This window comes from Diadema setosum, chromosome 1 (genome assembly GCF_964275005.1).
Source record: "Diadema setosum chromosome 1, eeDiaSeto1, whole genome shotgun sequence".
NCBI lineage: Eukaryota > Metazoa > Echinodermata > Echinoidea > Diadematoida > Diadematidae > Diadema > Diadema setosum.
Genome location: NC_092685.1, coordinates 42211357 through 42231324, shown reverse-complemented (window position 1 = coordinate 42231324; position 19968 = coordinate 42211357). Strand labels below are relative to the sequence as shown.

Genomic DNA, 19968 nt, shown 5'->3' with positions numbered 1-19968 from the left:
AGGTAGAGTGTAGTACTGAACACTAAAAAGCTTAAATGGTTTATCCCATTGAGCAAAGCAGCAAACTAATGAAATGTTGAATGAAATTAGACATATCGTCGCTGGGGTGATAAGACCTTGTATCTGCAATTTTGGTGAAAATGATTTTTTTTTATTCATGGTCAAATAATGGGTTAAGTGATGTCCTGTCCAAATCCCAACTGTCTTACTCCAAAAATGAAGCCACCACATCATGTCAAAGGAAAGGCTATCCCATTCGCCACAGTGCTTTGGCCGCCATGTATTTTGGCTCTCCTAAACATTTGACATTTTGTATACGAGGTCTTATCGCCCCAGTGACGATATATATGTACCAAGAAAATTAGATCTACAAGTACCTACATAGTGCAGTTTCAATGTCAGTTTAGTCTCCATATTTGGCATCCCAAGGAAAACAACCTAGTCATTTAGGTCATATGACTCAACATGTTATGTCTACAACTAAATCACAGTAGTTTTTGTGCTGTCTATTTGTTGTTGTTTTACTTTTGTGTGCTTTGCATGAAAGAATCCCAAACTTCTGATTTAGAGGACTGATAATCATAAGTCATGTCTCATATAATCTTGAGTACAGTCACTCATTTTTTTTCTGTTTTTATTAAAATCTAAAACATTTACCATGAAACAAAATACCTATCATACATATGAAAGTACATGTATAATGCTCAATGGAGCATAAATAACACACAAGACAACGCAATGCAATACAACACAACACAACACAACACAACGAAAATGTCTCCCTGCCTATGCAGTGGAGTCCCACCATAACAAGAGCCAGATCACTCATTTGGGAAATTTAGAATTCGGTGCCATTTTTTTTTTTTTTTTTTTACACAAGGCAAATGATGTATGGAGTGTGATCCAAACAGCATAGCAATTGCATAGCCAAGATTGCTTATTCCATGTATGTACCTATCAAACATGGATGGACAATGTAGTTTTGATAACAAATTTGTGTGAATTGCCATGAACTGCATGAAACACTCAGAAGTGTCAGTCAGCAGCAACCAGCATGTAGGGCAATCTGCCAGAGCAGAATATAAAGTTTTATGATGAACTTGTTCTGGAACTCACTTGATAACTGTAAAACCAGAAACATTTGTAACATGAAACTTTTGCGAAGTGGCACTGGCATTCAATGCATTGTGTAGACATAACACTTTCACAATGTATTGTGGCTCCTCATATAAATTTGTGATTTTACAGTACCAGGGCCCTTTTTTATCAAAAGACTTATGATAAAAATCAACTGTGTAATTTTAACTCTTCATAAAACAGGGCCCAGGATTCTATTCCAGTGTCTACAAATCATATGTTTGACTTCTGCTCTTCTTCTTCTTCTTCTTCTTCTTCTTTTTTTTTTTTTTTTTTTTTTTTTTTTTGACCGTTGAATTGTTGTTGAGGTGTTGAAGCGCAAAGATATGTCAGGAATGATACACACTACACAGGAAATGTGTATTATTGCTGTTATAAAAGTGTTGATCTCCCCACATATTTGATTAAAGCCACAATCTATGCCACTACTACTTTGACCAGCTAGCAATCAATCAATACATTCGCTGGAGGCATTTCACAGGTCCCACATGTCGTACAGGAAGTTCATTTTGCATGCGTGGCCAGCATAGGCGAGAGTCCCGACACCATGTTGAAAAGCCAGGAACGGTTTATCTTGTGCTTTCACATGGTCAAGAGGAATTTCAGCCTGAATCCAAAAGTTCTTGACCAGGTGCTATGAGGAAGTAAAAAGTAAAGAAATATTGACAAATTAGTAAATTCCTTTCTAACAGTTTGGTCAAAATAGAGTGTACAGCAGGAGAAATCGCTTTGCAATCTAACAGGTGTTTCAAAGCAAAAATGCACAATTATTCATATCCCTTTAGTACTGTTCTAAGTCAACCATGTAAATGAATATTGCAGAGACATCCCTATAGTAAATTAGTAAAATAGTAATAGGAAAAATAGTAAAATGATGGTAATAATAGTGATATTTAATATCGGGTTAGAGTAAATATGTCACATTAGTAAACTCCTATTCACTGTTATTTCAAGTAATAGAGTGTAGGAGAAATTACTTTGCAATCTAGAGATTTACAAGTGTTTCAAGGAAAAATGAAAATATTGTTCATATCCCTTGCTGTACGATAAGCCAACCCTGTGAATGAATATTGCAGAGATGATGAACTGTCCAATGAAATACTAGGATCCCTCCTTGAGCAACATCAGGGTCACTTGATCAGGGTTGCTGTGACTTTCAACAGATTTGTTACCTTGGTATCACTGATCTCGTTCAAAGCAACCTTCTCTTTGAAGAGGAAAACTCATGTGAGTTGCATGTAAGAGAAATTAAAAAAAAAAAACTGTTGACAGAGGCAAATGGACATACAATAACTTGTGATAGATAAATGAATCTTAAGGGAAACATCAGTCTGTCAAACTGATGTATGTGTTGCTAATTATACACAGTTTTTAAGAGCGTCAGCCCAGCCGTATGACGTGCTGTGTCTGTCAACCAAAGCATTTACGACCTGCCCCAGAAAAGGCGGGAGTGCGTATGTATTGTGCATTCATGCTGATGAAGTGATGACTCTGGGCGTTAATTGTTGGACGTGGAAAATTTTCCCCATGTGACATTCTAGTCACGTAGACAGTTGGACATGAAGTGTGGTTTCCCGGCAGATGAGTCGTCTTGCGCAGGTATTATTTGCTCAGCAATAAATGCATTCGCACATGAGATAAGAAAGGGTGCAAAGTCTAATAACAGCATAAACGGGCTACCTACCGCGAGAGGTGAACGTACAGACTTTTATGAGGTGAATGTACAGACTGTATGAGCGAGAAATATTTTGAAAACAATAATATTTGCCCATACCTTTCAACCGTCATCTCACAAAAAAATCTGATGCAGTATGCCAAAGCCACCTCTGCGTCATTTGCTGTTGATAGCATGTATGAAGTGTAGGTAATAAAGTTTGTTGCTGACAATATGCTCATTTTGGTTTTAAAGTCTTAAATTGTCCTGTAAATTGTGCTATGACTAGATATTTGTAGTTGAGCTAAATTTATGATCCTATATCTCAAAGTTACTCTCATGCAATGTGTCTGACAAATATTAAAAAAAAAGCACTAATGCATCTCCTATCAGTATCTACACTGTGCAATTTCATCTAAAGAAGTTCTGAAACTGCCTTCAGATAGTCCATATGGGACTCTGCATCACAAACCCATTAAAAAAATTAGTTGAGTTTGATATCAGTGGGCCTGAAAAAACTTAGTGTCCATTTTGTGTCAACTCACCTAATTTTGGGTTTGGATGTTTCCTGCAGAAGTTAAACTCTCGCTTAATTGCTGATAATGCTTTTGCACTGGGTCGATTTCGGCGAGTTTGATTTCAACTTCACAAAGGGGCGCGAGTTTTGGTACAAAATTCATTTACCTCTGCGAATACATGTTGTAGTTGTGTTTTCTTTTCTCATAGATAGCATTCCTGCATACATGCTTGGTTTCTGTTTATAATTTTGATGCATTAGGAATATGTGATTTGTTTTGTAGTGCCCCCATCAGGTTTTGGAATGAGAAACAGAAATGCATGTTCTTCCATTTTTTTCTCTTTAATGAGTGCTTTTAGAATCAATTACCTAGGCTTCATGATAAAATAAATTCTAAGAAATGTATCAGACTTGGCAATGATGATTTAAGAAGTTGTTCAGCTAGCCCTGATGTAATCAAGGCAGCTCATTAGCCAGTATCTGGAATGAATCTGACTGACCATTATTGTTACATGCCACATCACCAGAAATCCCTCGAGTCTAAATTGTCATTTAGCTTGCTGTTCAATTAATTGACTGCTTTAATTTGCAGGTGTGTTATGTAATTGAAAATACCTTGAAATTCAATAGATTTGCATGGCAGAGTTGCATAGATATATCAAGTAGGAGGCTTAGCTTATGACCCCGTTTACAGTGCGGGGCCGGGCTCAATTGCGCGGCCGAGCCTCGCAATTTTGTCCGTTTACACTGCTGGGCTCGGCCGCGCTTTTGATTCAAACCTTTCAATATTTTGTCGTAGTGGCGCTCTGCTTGTAAACAAACGCAATTTGGTATTGTCTGGTTTTCAGACCCTTTGCCAAATGAATTCCGTGGCGACAAAGTCGCCGTTCGGGCAAAGGCCTTTGCCGAAGGAAAAAAATCCTTTGCAGGACAAAACCACCTTAAACTATACTAGTTTTCGACGTTGAGGGGGTTAATATCCTGAAAAGCGAAAGATACAGGCAGAGGGTTTGGAAGTCAGACTAAAATTGGCCGCGCAATTGGCCGCGCATTTGGCCCAGTTTGCGTTTACACCAAGAAGAGGCAGGGCTCGGCCGCGGCTCGGCCGCGGCCGAGACCACCTCCAGAGCGAGGCCAAATGCGAGGCCAATTTTGGCCTCGCATTTGGCCTTTTGTGCGTTTACACTGAAGCGGGGCTGGGCTCGGCCGCGGCTCGGCCGCGGCCGAGCCTCGCACTGTAAACGGGGTCTATGTATGCCTCGCCAGTTGGTGTATACATGAAGTCATTTATTGTAAAAGTGAGAGTCAACATATCCAGAGTTTTTAAGTTAGTCCCTGTCATGATGAATGGAAAATAATGAGTTGAATTGCATAGATCTATTGAAACATATTGAAAACTACCATACTGCACTCTTTATAGAGTTGGGTAACATAGATGTTTACACATTTTTTTAATGTAATGTTAACCTCTTTCTTTTGTCTTTAAAATGATATGTTACTTGTAAGCACATACTTGTTTACATAACATAAAATACGTTCAGATGGTGAACTATAACCTTGTGAATAAGCTCTATGGGGCGCCAACTGTCCATGTGGTTGATTTCATTTCGAAATCAGTCATTTCGTCAACGAAAAGGCCATTTCATCAGAAACAAAATTACTGATTTCATAACAAAATCCACTCTGCGACACTAGGCGCCCCATAGAGCTTATCCTCGAAGTTAGCTTATCCTTGAAGTTAAGGATCTGAAAGTAACTATTCTAGCAATGACTAACGTTTTTGACATATAGTTGTACGTTGTATCCATTGAGTATTCTCATTCAGACTAGGAGTATAGATGGCATAATTGTCTATATGAGAAGATTATGCCCCAAGATTATTTCGGCCTTGATGACTGGCAAAGTTAAAAGACCACTCTTACCCTCTATCCTCTCAAGTGAAGACATCAAGAGCTTTGGTTTTGTGTAAGGTCTATATCTATACTGTAAATCTTGTTACATAACATTGTTGACATGATTGATTAAGATCCCAATGACACACTACCTGCAAATAAGAATGTGTTTGCCCAGCCTGTTGGGTTGGTGAGACTGTTGATGTTGTGTCTGAGTTGAATGTTGTCTGAAGTGGAGCTATGGAAAATTACTAGGTTTTCAACAAAGTGACATGCTAGTATTTCTCAACCAAGTGTCTGATGATGACACTAAGCAATAATCTTAGATCAAACATATTTTTTATTGACAGTTTCATAATTAGCCTTTGCATTGGACCATATGCCAAATATGGTTGTCAAAAATTGCTCTCAGTAGACCTATAGGAGATATTTGTCATCATAATGCCATTTATAGTAATATCTGGGGGGGGGGGGTTCATATCTTATATTCTCCTCTGTATTTTTATTTCAGTTGCTGTATTCATTGATATAAATTCTTTGATCTTATCCCTGATAACTGGTTGAACTAACTGAAATGGATCAATACAGAGTGTATGTTCAAGATGTTGGTATAAATTTAGGGATTATTTATAGCATGGAAATATTTTCTGGGTATTATTAGATGTCATGTCAAAGCTTCATTGTTACACACCATGTTCAGAAGCTACACTTGTTTAATATCAACGTCCAAGGAAGATTTGTGTACAACCCAGACATGCTGAACAAGTTAAAGTGGCTGTTAGAGTTTTAGATAACCTTGTTCAATTCTGATTTTTATTTTTTCATCATTTTCAGAAACTGGAAGAGGAGCTGTCAGCCCACCAGGCCCTGGTGAAGTCTGTGGCCCGCCGCGGGGCCAAGCGAAGGACCCCCTCAGAGCCCCTGGCCAATGGTGGTGGTGGCCATGGTATCCCCCTGGACCTGGAGCCGGATCAGGAGCTGGCCGCACTGCGAGAGAAGTGGGAGGAGATCTCACGGCAGGAGGCGGATAGGAACAGGCAGCTGATGGCGTCACTAGAGTACATCAGACCACAGGTACAGTGTAGATCCACCAGAATCCTTTAATACCTAGATATTTGTGGAGTCACTGAACGTTCATTGGGTTCACTTTGCATTATGTGTGCTCTCAATGAGTGGATTACACATTGTTTGTGCGATAATGATTTTGCGGGTCCTTTTGCCGGAGAACTTGCACCTGCATTTTGATAAGCTGACTATTTACATGCATGGTATGTTATGCCTGGAAGTCATTTAGGAATGAAAAACCTGCTGAATGTTAAAGGTATTGTTGGCAGTCTGCAAATTCAGCATTTTAGACAAATATGTCCACAAAATGTGCATATTCAGACTTGTTTGTGAATCATCTGTTAAACCATTGCCTACTTTTCAAGGGACCATTGAAACACTGGACTTTAATGGCAGGCTTGACTGTCGGTCCATGAACCAGAACTCACAATAGACATTTGTGTGTAATATACAAACTTTCTTTATGAAGTGTTTATGTTTATGAAAAGCCACATTGGTTCTCCTTCTCTCGATTCAGTGATCACAGCGTATGACTTGTCTGCTCATAATTCTATGGTGCATTGTGATTGAATACAAAATTCTCTCAATGGCCCGTGATGTCAAAAGCAAAAGATTTTGCTTGTAAACCTGTTTGTTATTGATGGCTGCCTTTTCATTATTCTCTCCTTATTGAAATAACAGTGGTGTTTTGGATGTATTGTTATGGTACAGTTGATCACTAGCAAATAAGCAAATGATGCCACACATCATGTGTTGATCACATAACTGGAAAAAAAAAGTTTTTGAACTTTGCTCATGAGGACAATAAATCATACCAGGATCTCTCAGAAGGTGGCTTGAACATGGCAAGATAAGGAACCCCTGTGGCAGAAAAATGTAGGCCCCATATGCTCAGGGGGTTTTTGTCTAGTGTACTCGAAACTATGGGTGACTGCTTTGCTCGATGGTTTCTGAAATCATAGAAGACAAACTTGTCCATGCTCGTGCCTAATGAGTGTTTGCTCTTCTCAAATGAGGTCGCGACACCAGCTGCGATGCATGAACAACATGCGATTGGTTTCGTAGGTCCTAATCAATCGTCCATGGGCCAATGGTCAAGCAACGCCATTGTCCAGTCAAAGGCCATATTGTTTTGTGAATCAGTGCCAGGGCATGTTTGTTTTTGTACTGTGGACAAAAATTTCCACGTTATTCTCCTCTGTAAAGGTATATTGGCATAGAAAACAAGGATTATGTCAACAAGAGTGACTTGTTTTGAACCAGGGCTTTCTTTCTCTTCGTGACCCCTGTGGAGAATGAAACAAATACTCCTCAAAATGACAACCACAATCATTTTATTAGTTCATCGTTAAGGGTAGAATATTCTGTGTAAAGAGCATTATTTTTTTTTTTTTTTTTACTGTAGTGAAATCAATCTTGGGGGATGCTAATGATGAAAATCATACGATAGATAATGTTTAATAGAGGTAGAAGTGGCTTTATTGGCAGGAATGATCATCTTATTAAATGGGACACTTGAAAAAGACAGTTTCAATGGTGTATATTTTATGGATGTGTGTGTGTATGTGTGTTTGTGTCATGGAATCGTCTTAATTTTGGATCTGATCAGTACTGTTACACTACCATCCACAATATGTCACAATATCGCTGTGATATTCCTATATCACTTTATATATATTTGAATTGTTAAGTCATATTCCATCTTTTTGTCATGTAAGATCACCCCTACATCATGACCATTCTTTAGAAGACTGTGTATTGTAAGTACACCTCATCCATGGCAAATTATGTGGGATAAAATGCTCCATCCTACCATTATCAAAGCAAACTCTGCTCATATCTCCCATAAACAAACTGTCAGCATCACAATTTCATTGTCACATACCTTCATACTCCTTTTATGATTTTTTTCCAGCATTAAAACATCTCACAATTGAAAACAATTGAACAAACGATAAGGCCTGTATTAAGATGCTATGGAAATGACCTGTGTAAAGCGATGGGATGAGACTCGTCCCATATGACGGATGCCAGAATGATATAAGGTTACTTCATAAATTACTGAGGTTTAACATCATAACATATCTTGTACATGAGAAGGGAGACCATAACATGATCCCTCCTCAGCTTTAAACCCACTATACTGCATGATAAATAAGTGCTGTCATAAAACCAGCCCATTTATGCGAGTCAAAGTTTGCATCCCCTGTTTGGCTCGTACAACAATGTAGTTGGAGGTGGTTGGCATTTCCCCCTTGCAATGCCTAATCAGTTCTGATGCAAGATTGCATCCCATTTGTTATGTCATGTTTGTAGTTGTTGTTTGTTTGTTTTTAACCCAAGTACCGTATTTGTCCTGTTGCTAGGATACGCCATTCGTGCATCACCTGCCAGCGAGGCGGAACCTCCAGCTAGACGTCCTGAATCACAATGGGGACCTGCAGGAGGAGCTGCAGTCGTCTCTTGATGCCCTCAACCAGTGCTGGCAGAAGATGGAGACCCAGGTAGGTTCAAGGGCAGCGCTCCCTTTTACTCCCAATACTGCTCTAGTTGTTTTGTCATTGTTATTGGTGGTAGTGATGGTGGTAGTGTTGGTATTGGTGTTGGAGTTAGTGTATATATTGGTTTTGCTGTGTGTTATTGTTGGTGTACATGTTAGTGTTTAGACTTTTACTGAATAAATTTTCATAAAGTGTGTGTATATATATCCCTATCAAGATCTATACAATGGGGATTTCCCTACTTTTTTTGGGGGGGGGGGGGAGGGGGCCAAAATGTCACCCTCTTTTCACATGAAAAGTGATGAAAAGTAAGTGTTGGTTTTAAGGGAGCTACTGGAGGATAGGGATAAAGTTTGAACATCAATTCTTAATAAATCATTCCATTTGCTTGACTTTGATTTCACTTGATTACTTTTTTTTTTTTTTTTGCTATTGTGGATACGAGTATTTTCTATTCTTATCCACACATTGCAAGCATAAACTATATCATGTTCTAATATGATATCAACAAAACAGACAACAATGCCATGACCAAATTAAATTCCACGAGTGTGAGTCACAGTTGAAGAGTTTGTTCGCAAAAACCGATAAGTCCATATTTGCCAAATGGAGATATTTGCGATTAAAGGTCAAGAAAAATAAAGAGAATGATAAGAAAATTTTTGCTTCTTTTGACCATAACTTAAAAAATATACCTTTATATGAAGTGACCAATATATCATTTAAAAGGTATAATTTTGTACTTTATGACAGAGATCGTACTTCAAAATCTTCAAAAATGGACTTATCGGTTTTTGCAAAAAAGTTTTGTGTTATAGGCAAGAAAGATATACTGTTAGAAAATGAATTTGTTATGCTTGTGGTTATGATATAGGGGTGGAACAAGTTACTATGGGGTTATGATTTGCCTCTGTTTATGGCACAAAGCTAGCGATATTTACATTCCGTTTCTCCCAATATTAAAAAGTGCCAGCTACAAGAAGATTTGTTCCTGCACTAAATTTGATTGTTTAAACCACAGGGTGTGTTTTCCTCAATGCATCTGTACATTCTCAGAGTGTTCTGTTTGACTGTTTGTGTGTTTGTGGGATCAACCACACACCCACTCAATACACTTGTACATACAAACCCTCAATAGGTTAGCATAGTTTATGGAGTTGCAGTCATAAAACATGCACATGAACCTTGATATTAAACAATGAATGAATTTCAGTGGGAGTGTACATCAGAATTCCAGTACACACTTCATTGTTACTACCACAATGTTGGTGATAGAATTGCACAGATAGACTGTAAGTGAAAACAACAATGTAGCTGTTATATGTTGTAGCTAATACATGTATGCAGAATTTCAGATGCAACATGTGTACGAGTTTGGCATGAAAGTGATCAGGTCGTATGGCTGATGAGGCTGTGTTTCATAGATGGCTAGTAACAGTGAAGTTAGATGTGAAGGGATCTTATACCCCTTTCAGGTAATCGCGGTTCAATTATCCGCATCCAAATAATGCGGATGAAGTAGTCAAAATCGCGTTCATATATCCCATGAAGTGCGCACTACTTTTACGAGCACCCGTTCATATAATGGTGCGAAGGACGGAGTTATTTGTCATGGTTACGGCGCACGCCTCTATAATGACGTAATGTTTCCGGTGAATATCCTCACGTGTATGCACACCTCTCGCGCGCTCAAGCTCAGCAATCAGCGGTTGTGCGGGAAATCGAGTGACCTTTGACCGAACTGTGGAATGTTAGTGCGGATAAGTCGTAAAACGCGTTCATGTATTCTCGATCTACTCCTTATGCTGCAATTATGCGCATAATAGCAGCATCAAAATAATGCGCACTTTTCTACTCCTCTCCCGTTCATGTAATCGAAATTTTACGACTTTGTGCTCCTATTATCCGCATCCACGATTACCTGAAAGGGGTATAGGTTTAGCTGCAAAACACTCTGAAGTCTCGCTGTGTAACCTGGATTTATTGCACTGGGCTACAGACATTACACTCTGAATTGAAGGCAGAAGGTCAATATGGTTAGAGCACAATGACAGTGGTATGCTGCAATTCCAGAATATGTGTAGTATAACCCCCACCCCCCCCCCAAAAAAAAAGAATAAGTATGGATATAAAACGGCCTTCTTTATTTCCAAACGGGGTCAGGGAATTATCCTGCACAATATTTGCCAGTGAGAGATATGACCACGTGGGGAAAAAAAAAAGGAAAAGAATATTGAGAAAGGCTCAGAAAAAACTTTCTGATTGAGAGATTTTGCATGAAAAAAAAAAAGGGAAGTGATATAGTCATGGTGTATCTCTTCTATGTTTTCAAATGGCTGTGTGATGTTTGCCCAAGTGAAATGATCCATGGCTCTGAGGTGATAGCCTTTACATTCACATATCTGTATATTATGTAGGCTTATGTTTACTTTTACTCAGATTAGGAGCATTTTTTTTTCCCAGGACATATATAATAGCTCGTACCAACCATATTTATCTATTGAATTCATTTGGAATGTTGACCTTGTGAGTGAAAGCTCACATTTTAGCCACAAAGGTTGCATTGCATTAGATTTATACGTACACTGTACATGTGTGAATGTACACACACACACACACACACACACGCATGACATATGTATATGTTTGTGTGTGCTTGTGTGTATTCATATGACCTTTATCACAGAAACACTAGCATTAATTGTGCACAAAGCATGTGAACAGGCAGATTGTGTGCAGTAAATTGTTGCAATAAAAGACAACTTTGTCAGGATGTAAAAATTTGAATAAGACTGTAATTCATTGAGTCCCATCATTTTACTTAGAATGTTGCAGAGCCCTGATGTTTTAGATACACTTTTGTACATGTAGCTTTCAGGCGATGCTTGGTCAATGAGTTGCAATTGATTCCAATTAATTTTAATTCACTGTTGAGTGCTTATCATTCTAGTACAGGGGAGCAAGGCTTTTACTACAGTATATCTGTAGCTAGGGAAAATGGCATGGTACCGGTACTACAAAGGTCTCTTCATTTATGCTCCAGTTAATTTGCCTAGCAATAGTAGCATGGGGAAAAAAAGAAGAAAAGATTACTGTCAAAGTTCTGCAGGTGCTTTCACTTCAATAGTTCTCTCCCTTACCTGCATGGCATATCAAGTGAATCTTCTTCGGTGAAGAGTACATTTGTACCTCTTTGAAAATCAGTCGTATGGAAAGAGAATATATTTCATTTATTTTGGCACTGGTTGTTCCTATGCCATGGATATATGCTCTTGGATACTGATACATCCTATCTCAAATAGATACAATGAATAATACAAATCCGAAGTGTAGTTCAGTCATCTCTGTAAACTGAGCAGATGATGAAGTGTAGGCCAAGTATTAATACATAACAATAGTAGTAGAAACTGTTAGTAACAGCTTTGATTCAGAATCTGGCAATGCGCAAATTTATATACTGTACAATCATACATCGGATTTTACTAACACAGTTGACTTTCCCATGCTCTCTCTCTCTCTCTCTTTCTTTATATAATATCTTATTTATCCATCAATCTGTCTTTCTTTGTTTCTTTTTATCCAGAGTTTGGGGGTAAGGAGACTGTGCTATGATATGAAATTTGCATGTCTTTGATCTGTTCTTTTGTAGTGTAATTGTTGTTATTTTTTTCACATGTTGCAGAACTTCTGAGTGTGTGTGTTTTGTTTTGTTTTTGACTGATTGTTAATGAAGTTGTGTGATAGTGTACACCTGCCATGAGTATTGTTGCTTTTCAATGCATGATGTCTAGAAATATTGATTTTTTTTTCTCGTCCATATTAAACAATAGGGGTATTGTGCCTATGCATACAATCTACAACCATCTGCTCTCTAATAATGATTTTCAGCACAAGCTGTACCCAGCTGTTCACATTCTGTGGTGTCTTAACAAAGAAAAGTGATGAATGTATCAACACTTTAGAACACAATAGATCAAGCACCTGGAAATTATTGTTTGATTTTGGTTAATTTTTCTTTTGATTTGTGTTTATGACCAGACAGAGTCAATATCATGAGACAAAAAAAAAAAAAAGATTTAATCAATCCATTAAAAAAAAAAAGAATACATCTTCAGAAGACTGTATTCCTGTAAGAGATGGACAGCTGTATCTTTGTGAATGTGTGTTCACACACACCTTATCCTCACCTCCACCTGTGTTAAAAGCACACATGCACATACACACACCTACACATGTACCATTCATGCATGGGTATGAGAAGGAAAGAGCATGGCCAGTATACACACACTATCAGTCATGCAAAGTACAGTAAAGCATACACACTGTGTACCAGTCATTCACTCATTCCACAGCTGGTGATGATGTGGACATGTTCCTGTATGTGTTGTCTGTGTTTATTTCCCATTCTCACTCATTCCCTCCCTGTCCCCTCTCGTTTTCACTCACAAAAAACACAAATTCTCTCTCCCAACATTTTTTTTTTCTCTCTCCCCTTGTAATGTCATGGATAGTGAAATATGACTGCATGCAGGACTACAGTGTACCTGTGGAATTAAGAGTTTTGTGAATTACATGTATTTCAGCAGTTTTTTTATCTGTGCTAAAGTATACTGTATAGATACATGTATTCACATGGTCTGTGGATGTTGTTGAATGTGGCAGAACTTTGGACAATAGAATTGTCCAAAGTTCTAGAACTTGTGCTGTGAATAGAAAAAAAAAAACAAATGTTGTATTGTTGTTATGCATTCATTTAGAATTTAAGTGTATCTGGAGACTAGTTGAGCTTGTGTGTCACATGGGAATATTTTGTTCATTTGTGTATGAATACAACTTTTGGTCTAAATGTTTCACCATCTTTGTGATATATCCAGAGGAAGCCATAGGATTGGATCGTGAGCTGTGTCAATCATAACCAGATTTATTTTGCTCTGATGCTTCATGGATGGGCTTTGCACAGTCACATGATTACAGCTTTGTTAGGGATGTTTCCCAAGTTCAAGCAATTATGATATCTTTACTGAATGTGGCATAAAAATTTTCAAGATTTGCAGCAAATCTACATGAGGGCAGATTGTTAGTGGCAAAATTTGGGTCTTGATAAATACTGAACATTCCTTGTGTCAATTCATGGCATCTCTGAGTGACTCATCCAAACAACTTTTGCTCATCTGTTGAAATGTCATCGACTTTTAGCCAGAAGTCACACATGCAGGGGTCAATGGTCTCAGAGTTACTGTCAGAGGCATTGATGCATTATCGGCAAGGAAAGGCGTCGTTAGCCCAGGGAATATTTCATGATGATATGTGTGTGTTCCATCAGGGCTAGCACTGTGAATCATGAAATGTACTGTAGGAAATAATGATATCGGGAATGTCATAAGGTATCTTCACCATATGTTGTACTGTGTTTTGAGGATTTAAAAGATCTCGTTTTAGAGTGCTGTTAAGTGTCTTTAAATGTCTTCAAATGTCTCATACTTAGTATCTTCTGTAGCTGGAGTAGCTTCAATGAGTATTTTAAAGAATAAGAAGAACTTTCTATTTCTGCTGTCATAATTGTGTTTTGTCAATATGTGGAATACAGCATAACTTCACATACTGTAGGAAGCATTTATCATGACGTGCCCTTTATAATACATTCTAATGCTTCCCAAAATAAATGCCTATAGAGAATTATTTTTGTTTTCACCCTTAACATGCAAAAGAGTTAAACAGTAAGGTGAATGTATGGGCCTTGGGAGGCAACCCAAGAAAAGTGCAAGACCTTTTCTGGATGCATAAAATGCATCATTCAAAGTGAAACACAGGACTGAAGATAGTGCATTTCCAGGGAGTCTTGCACTTTTCTCAGTTGCCATAGTAAATCATCCTAGTTTAGATGGATAGTCTAAGTTTCTAGACCTCAACTGCACTACAGCAGCTCAAAACAGAATTGAGCAACTTGTTGAATTTAGTCTACAAAACTGATGAGGAATTCTAGTCACATTTTCATTTGAATAGTTATGTATGGATTTCGGGTCTAGGGCAATTACCCCAGACCCTTCCCCTGGCCCTAATCCTTATCCTTATCCTGAACCTAATCCTAACCCTAAACCTAACCCTAAACCTAACCCTAATCTTTACTCTAACCTCACCACTAACCAGTATTTAGCCGGGGAGGGGGGGTAATTGCCCTCTGGGGGTAGTTGCCCAGACGGGGATGTGACCTCAGATTTTGGTCCTTAATAGATCTCTTTGTAGTTTGTTTGGTACTTTCTGCATTGAAGCTAAATAGGTTTGCTGAAATGAGGGGCAAATCTTTTTGTGTTTTAGTTAAGAAAGGATTAATTGCCTTTAGTGGCTGCTCAAGTGAAAGCAGGTCTATTCTTTTCATGTTTATTGTAGTGTACATATATTGTATGTGCATGTCCACGCATGCATTGATCAATCAGGGGATGGTATCGTTGCTTCTGTAACTTTTCATCTTGAAGTGAATGCAAGGAATATTGGGAATTTACCTTTCAATCTGCTTTGATTGGAGGAGATACAGCTGGAAATTTGAAACAAACTGAATGTAAACAAGGTCTGAGGGGGAGACTGCGAGTTGAGTGCACTCTCTGTCAATTGACTGGTTTGTGAGACGTTGCAATAGGACTGCTGGCCTGAGTTGTCAGGAGTCGTCGGGAGCCTCAAAGGAGGCAAATTGTCCTCTGATTGTGTTGCTTACTCCTTGATTATTCCCCAAGGATTAGCATGGAGGAATTATATATTGGACGAGTCTCTTATCAATCACAGTCACACGGATACTAAATGTCCACAATGGGACACAGTCAGCTTTCTTAGTCCAGACTCTTTTAAAAGAATGAAGAAAAAGAACAGAGTAACAGTTTCTATATTAAGGTTTATCAGGGAAATACCCTGTTGATTTGATGCCTGTAATAAGCTGTTGCTTCTTTTTATAGCCCATTCTTCTTGAATTAAGATAGGAAACATTTGAAGCAACATTTTTGCTTTTTCCCTGAAAGCGTGACCCATGCTCAGAAAAAAGAAGAAGAAGAAGAAGAAGAAGAAGAAGATGTGTATGGAAATATTACTGCCCTAGAAGACACCTCTAGATAGCTCCAAACCTGATGTTTGGAGCTATATAAAGCTGATGTTTGGAGCTATATAAGCTATAAGTATAATAGATTGCTTGCGAACATATTCTGCCAGCAAGCTGTGGCCACTGTACAATGCAGTTTGATGAAGTATTTGTTGACATCCAAACTATGCATGAATTTGTGTGGTTATCAGTTTAAAGTATATTACTATTAGGCAGTTTCTCTTGAAAGACTCTGTCATAGTGAAAATTCAGCATTCACTCTGTATAACCATGGAAAGCATCCTGGTATGTAATCGTTCCAAAGAACCATGATGCCTGTTTACTGTTGTACGATCCACAATACACCTTTCCTCTTGTGGCCATTCACAGTGCCATCTGCATCTTTCATAGCTGGCCAGCAGCTTGCCCTTGATCCCTAGCTAGGCAGTGGCCTGAGGATGTATGCCTCAATTATCATCATCAAGGATGTAGATGGGATAAATGCATTCCATACACACTACTAAGCCTTCCTCTTTCCCCTTCACTTCACCCCCCCCCCCCACCAGTCCCTGTCCCTCACCCAAGCATCTACACTGAGATGAGTAAGATGAATGAGTCAATACATCAAATAAGCTTTCAGCAGTGAGACTTGAGTATTGTGTCTGGTTTTTCAAAAAAACATCTCCAGGTCAATACTGTGTGTACATTAGTACTTGGTTTTCATTTCCACAGAAGTGGAATTTTACTAAATTCACCTAAATAGCTTGGAGTGCATGCACTCTTGTGTATAAATGCTCTCCTCTTGTTGATGCCTAAGGGTTTGTGGATAATGGTTGAAGATGATGTGTATGGGAGAATGAGATGTTTGATCATGAGACAAAACATAATAGTTTCTGTACATGGGGATGTGTGTTCCCAAGAAACTACAATGTAGAAAAATGTCATTAAATAGGAATATGTTACAAATTCAAAAGCAAGAGGGATTTTTTTTTTATTTCAGTTCATCTACAGATCACAGTTAGTATCATATGCTTATTTCATCTTATGACTACATATTAGCTATATTGGCTGTGTATGTTCAGTTAGAAAGAAAACTGCAAATTCTTCATTGTGTCCCATCTATGATTTCCTTTAAAAGCCCTTTGATACGGGCAGCCCTTTTAATCACATCATTCAAAATGAGTCGGATTAATCTAGTTACTGTTGCCTCATGGCAGTCAATTTATTGTTGTCATTATGAGTATGTGTCTATTTACCTCATGAATTGTCACTTTTAATACAACACTTTTGAAAGCACAGAAACTTCCCCTACATAGATATTAAGTGTGAGGATGTGAGGTAAATTTTCCTTAATCACCACTGGCAAAGATACCTTAGACATCGCTTGCTGTGTAGGGAAATGATATTCATTTTCCTTTTCGAGATGACATTTTAAAGTGGGAAATAGGGCATGCCGTTATCTCATCATTCAAAAGATTACTAATTCATTACCAATAAATATCATAAAGGCATCTCCAGCAGCCTCCCTGCACAATTCTTTTACTTCCCAAATACCCATCATCATCGTACCTCTCCCGTCTGCACCCCGTCGGCCTCATGAATCAATTGCTGAATGTGATGGAGAAGAAGTGGTCATGGTGTGGGTCCTCTTGTCACCTTCTTAAGACAGGCTCCTTCCTCCTATAGGAAGGAGCAGCATTCATCCCACATACGCACCTGATCACCCTTTGATGCACGGTGACAGGATGATGCTAATCACCCCCAGGTCTTGGGGAAAGACACAACAAAGATTCATGCTTAAGAAGACATAGTCTACTTTGCAAGTGTATCTTCTTTTCATAAACTACTGTGATTGTGACACGGTCTCCATGTCTTGCATTGAATTGAGTTTAGGTGCTTGAGAGTTGTTTACATAAATATGCTTTCAGATATATCCTTTAGTCTGGACTGCAAGTTGTTGTTTTTGTGGGGGTTTATGATGGTCATCATTTCACCTTTTAGTTGCCACATTTATTTTTTCCACATGTAAACTTTGGATTTATCCAGAGAGGGAAGTAGGCAATGCTCAAGGGTAAATTTAATTCAAGGATTAACTTGGAAGTGAAAGCACACAATGTGTTTTAAACTTCTTAATCCAAAGGATGAAATGTGAGAGGTCAGAATCAGACTCTACTGCTCTGATATTCACATTGAAACGCCTTTCACAAGTCTCTCGTCTTTTTACTCTGTTATACTGTACCTTCGATCCGCGGAAATGTCATTCTAACCGAGTGAACATCTATGGATATCCCACAATGCCATTTTGCATCCTTCCTTCGCTGCATCGCGAGGTCTTCGTCTCCCCACAGATGCATTTCAGGCAAGCAGACCGTCGTCGGGGAGAAGAGAGAGGGGGAGAGAAAGGAGTGTGTTGTATATATCTCGGCTTTCTCTGTGTGCATTTCGCCATGCATAATGCATGAGCCCCAAAAGGATGGGTCTAAAATTAGAAGCAGTGCTGGAAGTAGAGTGAAGGGTACATAATGTTGTTTTCGAGAGAGACCCGAGCAAGGAGACTCGCGGACAATTCAGACTGTGAGGAAACACCTGCATATTTTCATTGAAGATTACCATTTCATAGACATTTCACTGAGTGCCCCTGAAGATATATGTACAAAATTGTGCTTAGTATGTGCCTGGAATATGCTTTAATCATGTCAAGAATTAGCTTGATTAAGAATTCAACTCAAATACAGTGAGTTTCTTCGGAATAATTATAAAGCTGCTTCACTTGACATTTTTCCAGTGTTCCTAGGGCCAAGGAACAGTGCATTGCAAACCAGATATCTCCTACACCAGATGTTCATATGTGAACTGCATCAAACATGTGGCATCAAAGTACAGCTTGTTATCCCTCTATGAATCAAATTACCAATGCATTCAGCCTTGATATGTACATTTGATTTCATACCTACTTCGTGACTGTCTAGATGTGTGCCGCATCAGAAAGATGTATGGCAGTTCCATTTGACTGCACTGGGTAAATATAAACAGAGTGTTCTATCATTCCTAGGCGACATGCTTGTCTTCCCTTATGCTGTGTCTTTTGAAGGTACTGAGGGAGGCATTGTATCTCTGTCATGCTTGACCAACCCTAGCAAGAAGACAATATTTGATAATCTGATTTGCATCAATACGTTGTACGTGTCAGTTAACAGTGAGCAGAATGTCACGTTTGAAATATGAAGATTGTAGTCACAATGTAAAATGATGGTACAAAAGTGTACTCTTGAAGGTATCATTGTTCCCTGGTGGCAGACTCAGTTTTCAGATGTATATGAGTATCTGGGAGCCCATAGTAAATTTCAAAACATAAGCATGTGTTAGTTGTAAGTTGTGAAAGTTATGATGTATGAAGTTGTTGCATTTATGTGGAGCTACATTTGTATGTAATCTTTCTGGAATGGGTAGCTAAAATCATGTCTTGAAATAGCCCTTGAACCATGAGAAGAAAAAAACACACCACACAACAAAAACATATGAGGAAGAGGTAGGGGGTATAAAAGAGAGAGAGGGAAAACTTTCCTTTCAACCATATCTCTCTACTTCAGCTGAGGCTGAAAATGATGGCAGGAAATGGCAGGGAATTTCCATCCAATTATTCATGACAACCTTTCCCTCGTCCTGCCTCCGTCGTGAACACACATGGCATGCTTGAGGAAGCTGCATCAACCACCCTTTTTCCCATCAACCACCCTTTTTTCCCATCTCTAGCAGCGGGATGCCGGTCTTGTATGCCTCTCAGAATTTGACATATTCATCTTCCCCCTTTTTTTCTTCTGAAGAATATGTTTCAACTTCCTCCCGTCTCCCATCCTCCTCAATGTCACAAAGAACTGCAGAGTCTTTGAAATAGAATGAATGTTGGCAATTGGCATGTATTTCTTTAAGCTATACCATCAGTCTGTCAGTCAGTCAGTCAGTTGTGCAAGTGATATTGACTGAAATCCCCAAAGGCTGGCAATATTTGGAGAAAGGGATCCTGTGCAGTTGCTGCGAAACCATTTGATTGAAATATATGCAACACAGCTTCATCAGGTAGGAACAAATTTTGATTGAAAACTTGCAAATCTTTTGGAAAATGTGTTTATGTATTCTCA

The 19968-nt window shown here is 38.7% G+C and overlaps 1 protein-coding gene across 1 annotated transcript in view; it reads left to right on the top strand.

Annotated features, from left to right (window-relative positions):
* LOC140237504 (uncharacterized) overlaps positions 1-19968 on the top strand; it is a 184746-nt gene that overhangs the window by 91910 nt on the left and 72868 nt on the right. Inside the window, exons 54-55 of the mRNA XM_072317473.1 lie at positions 6035-6274; positions 8632-8769. Coding sequence (XP_072173574.1) covers positions 6035-6274; positions 8632-8769 — 378 coding nt within the window. The remainder of the gene's footprint in view (positions 1-6034; positions 6275-8631; positions 8770-19968) is intronic.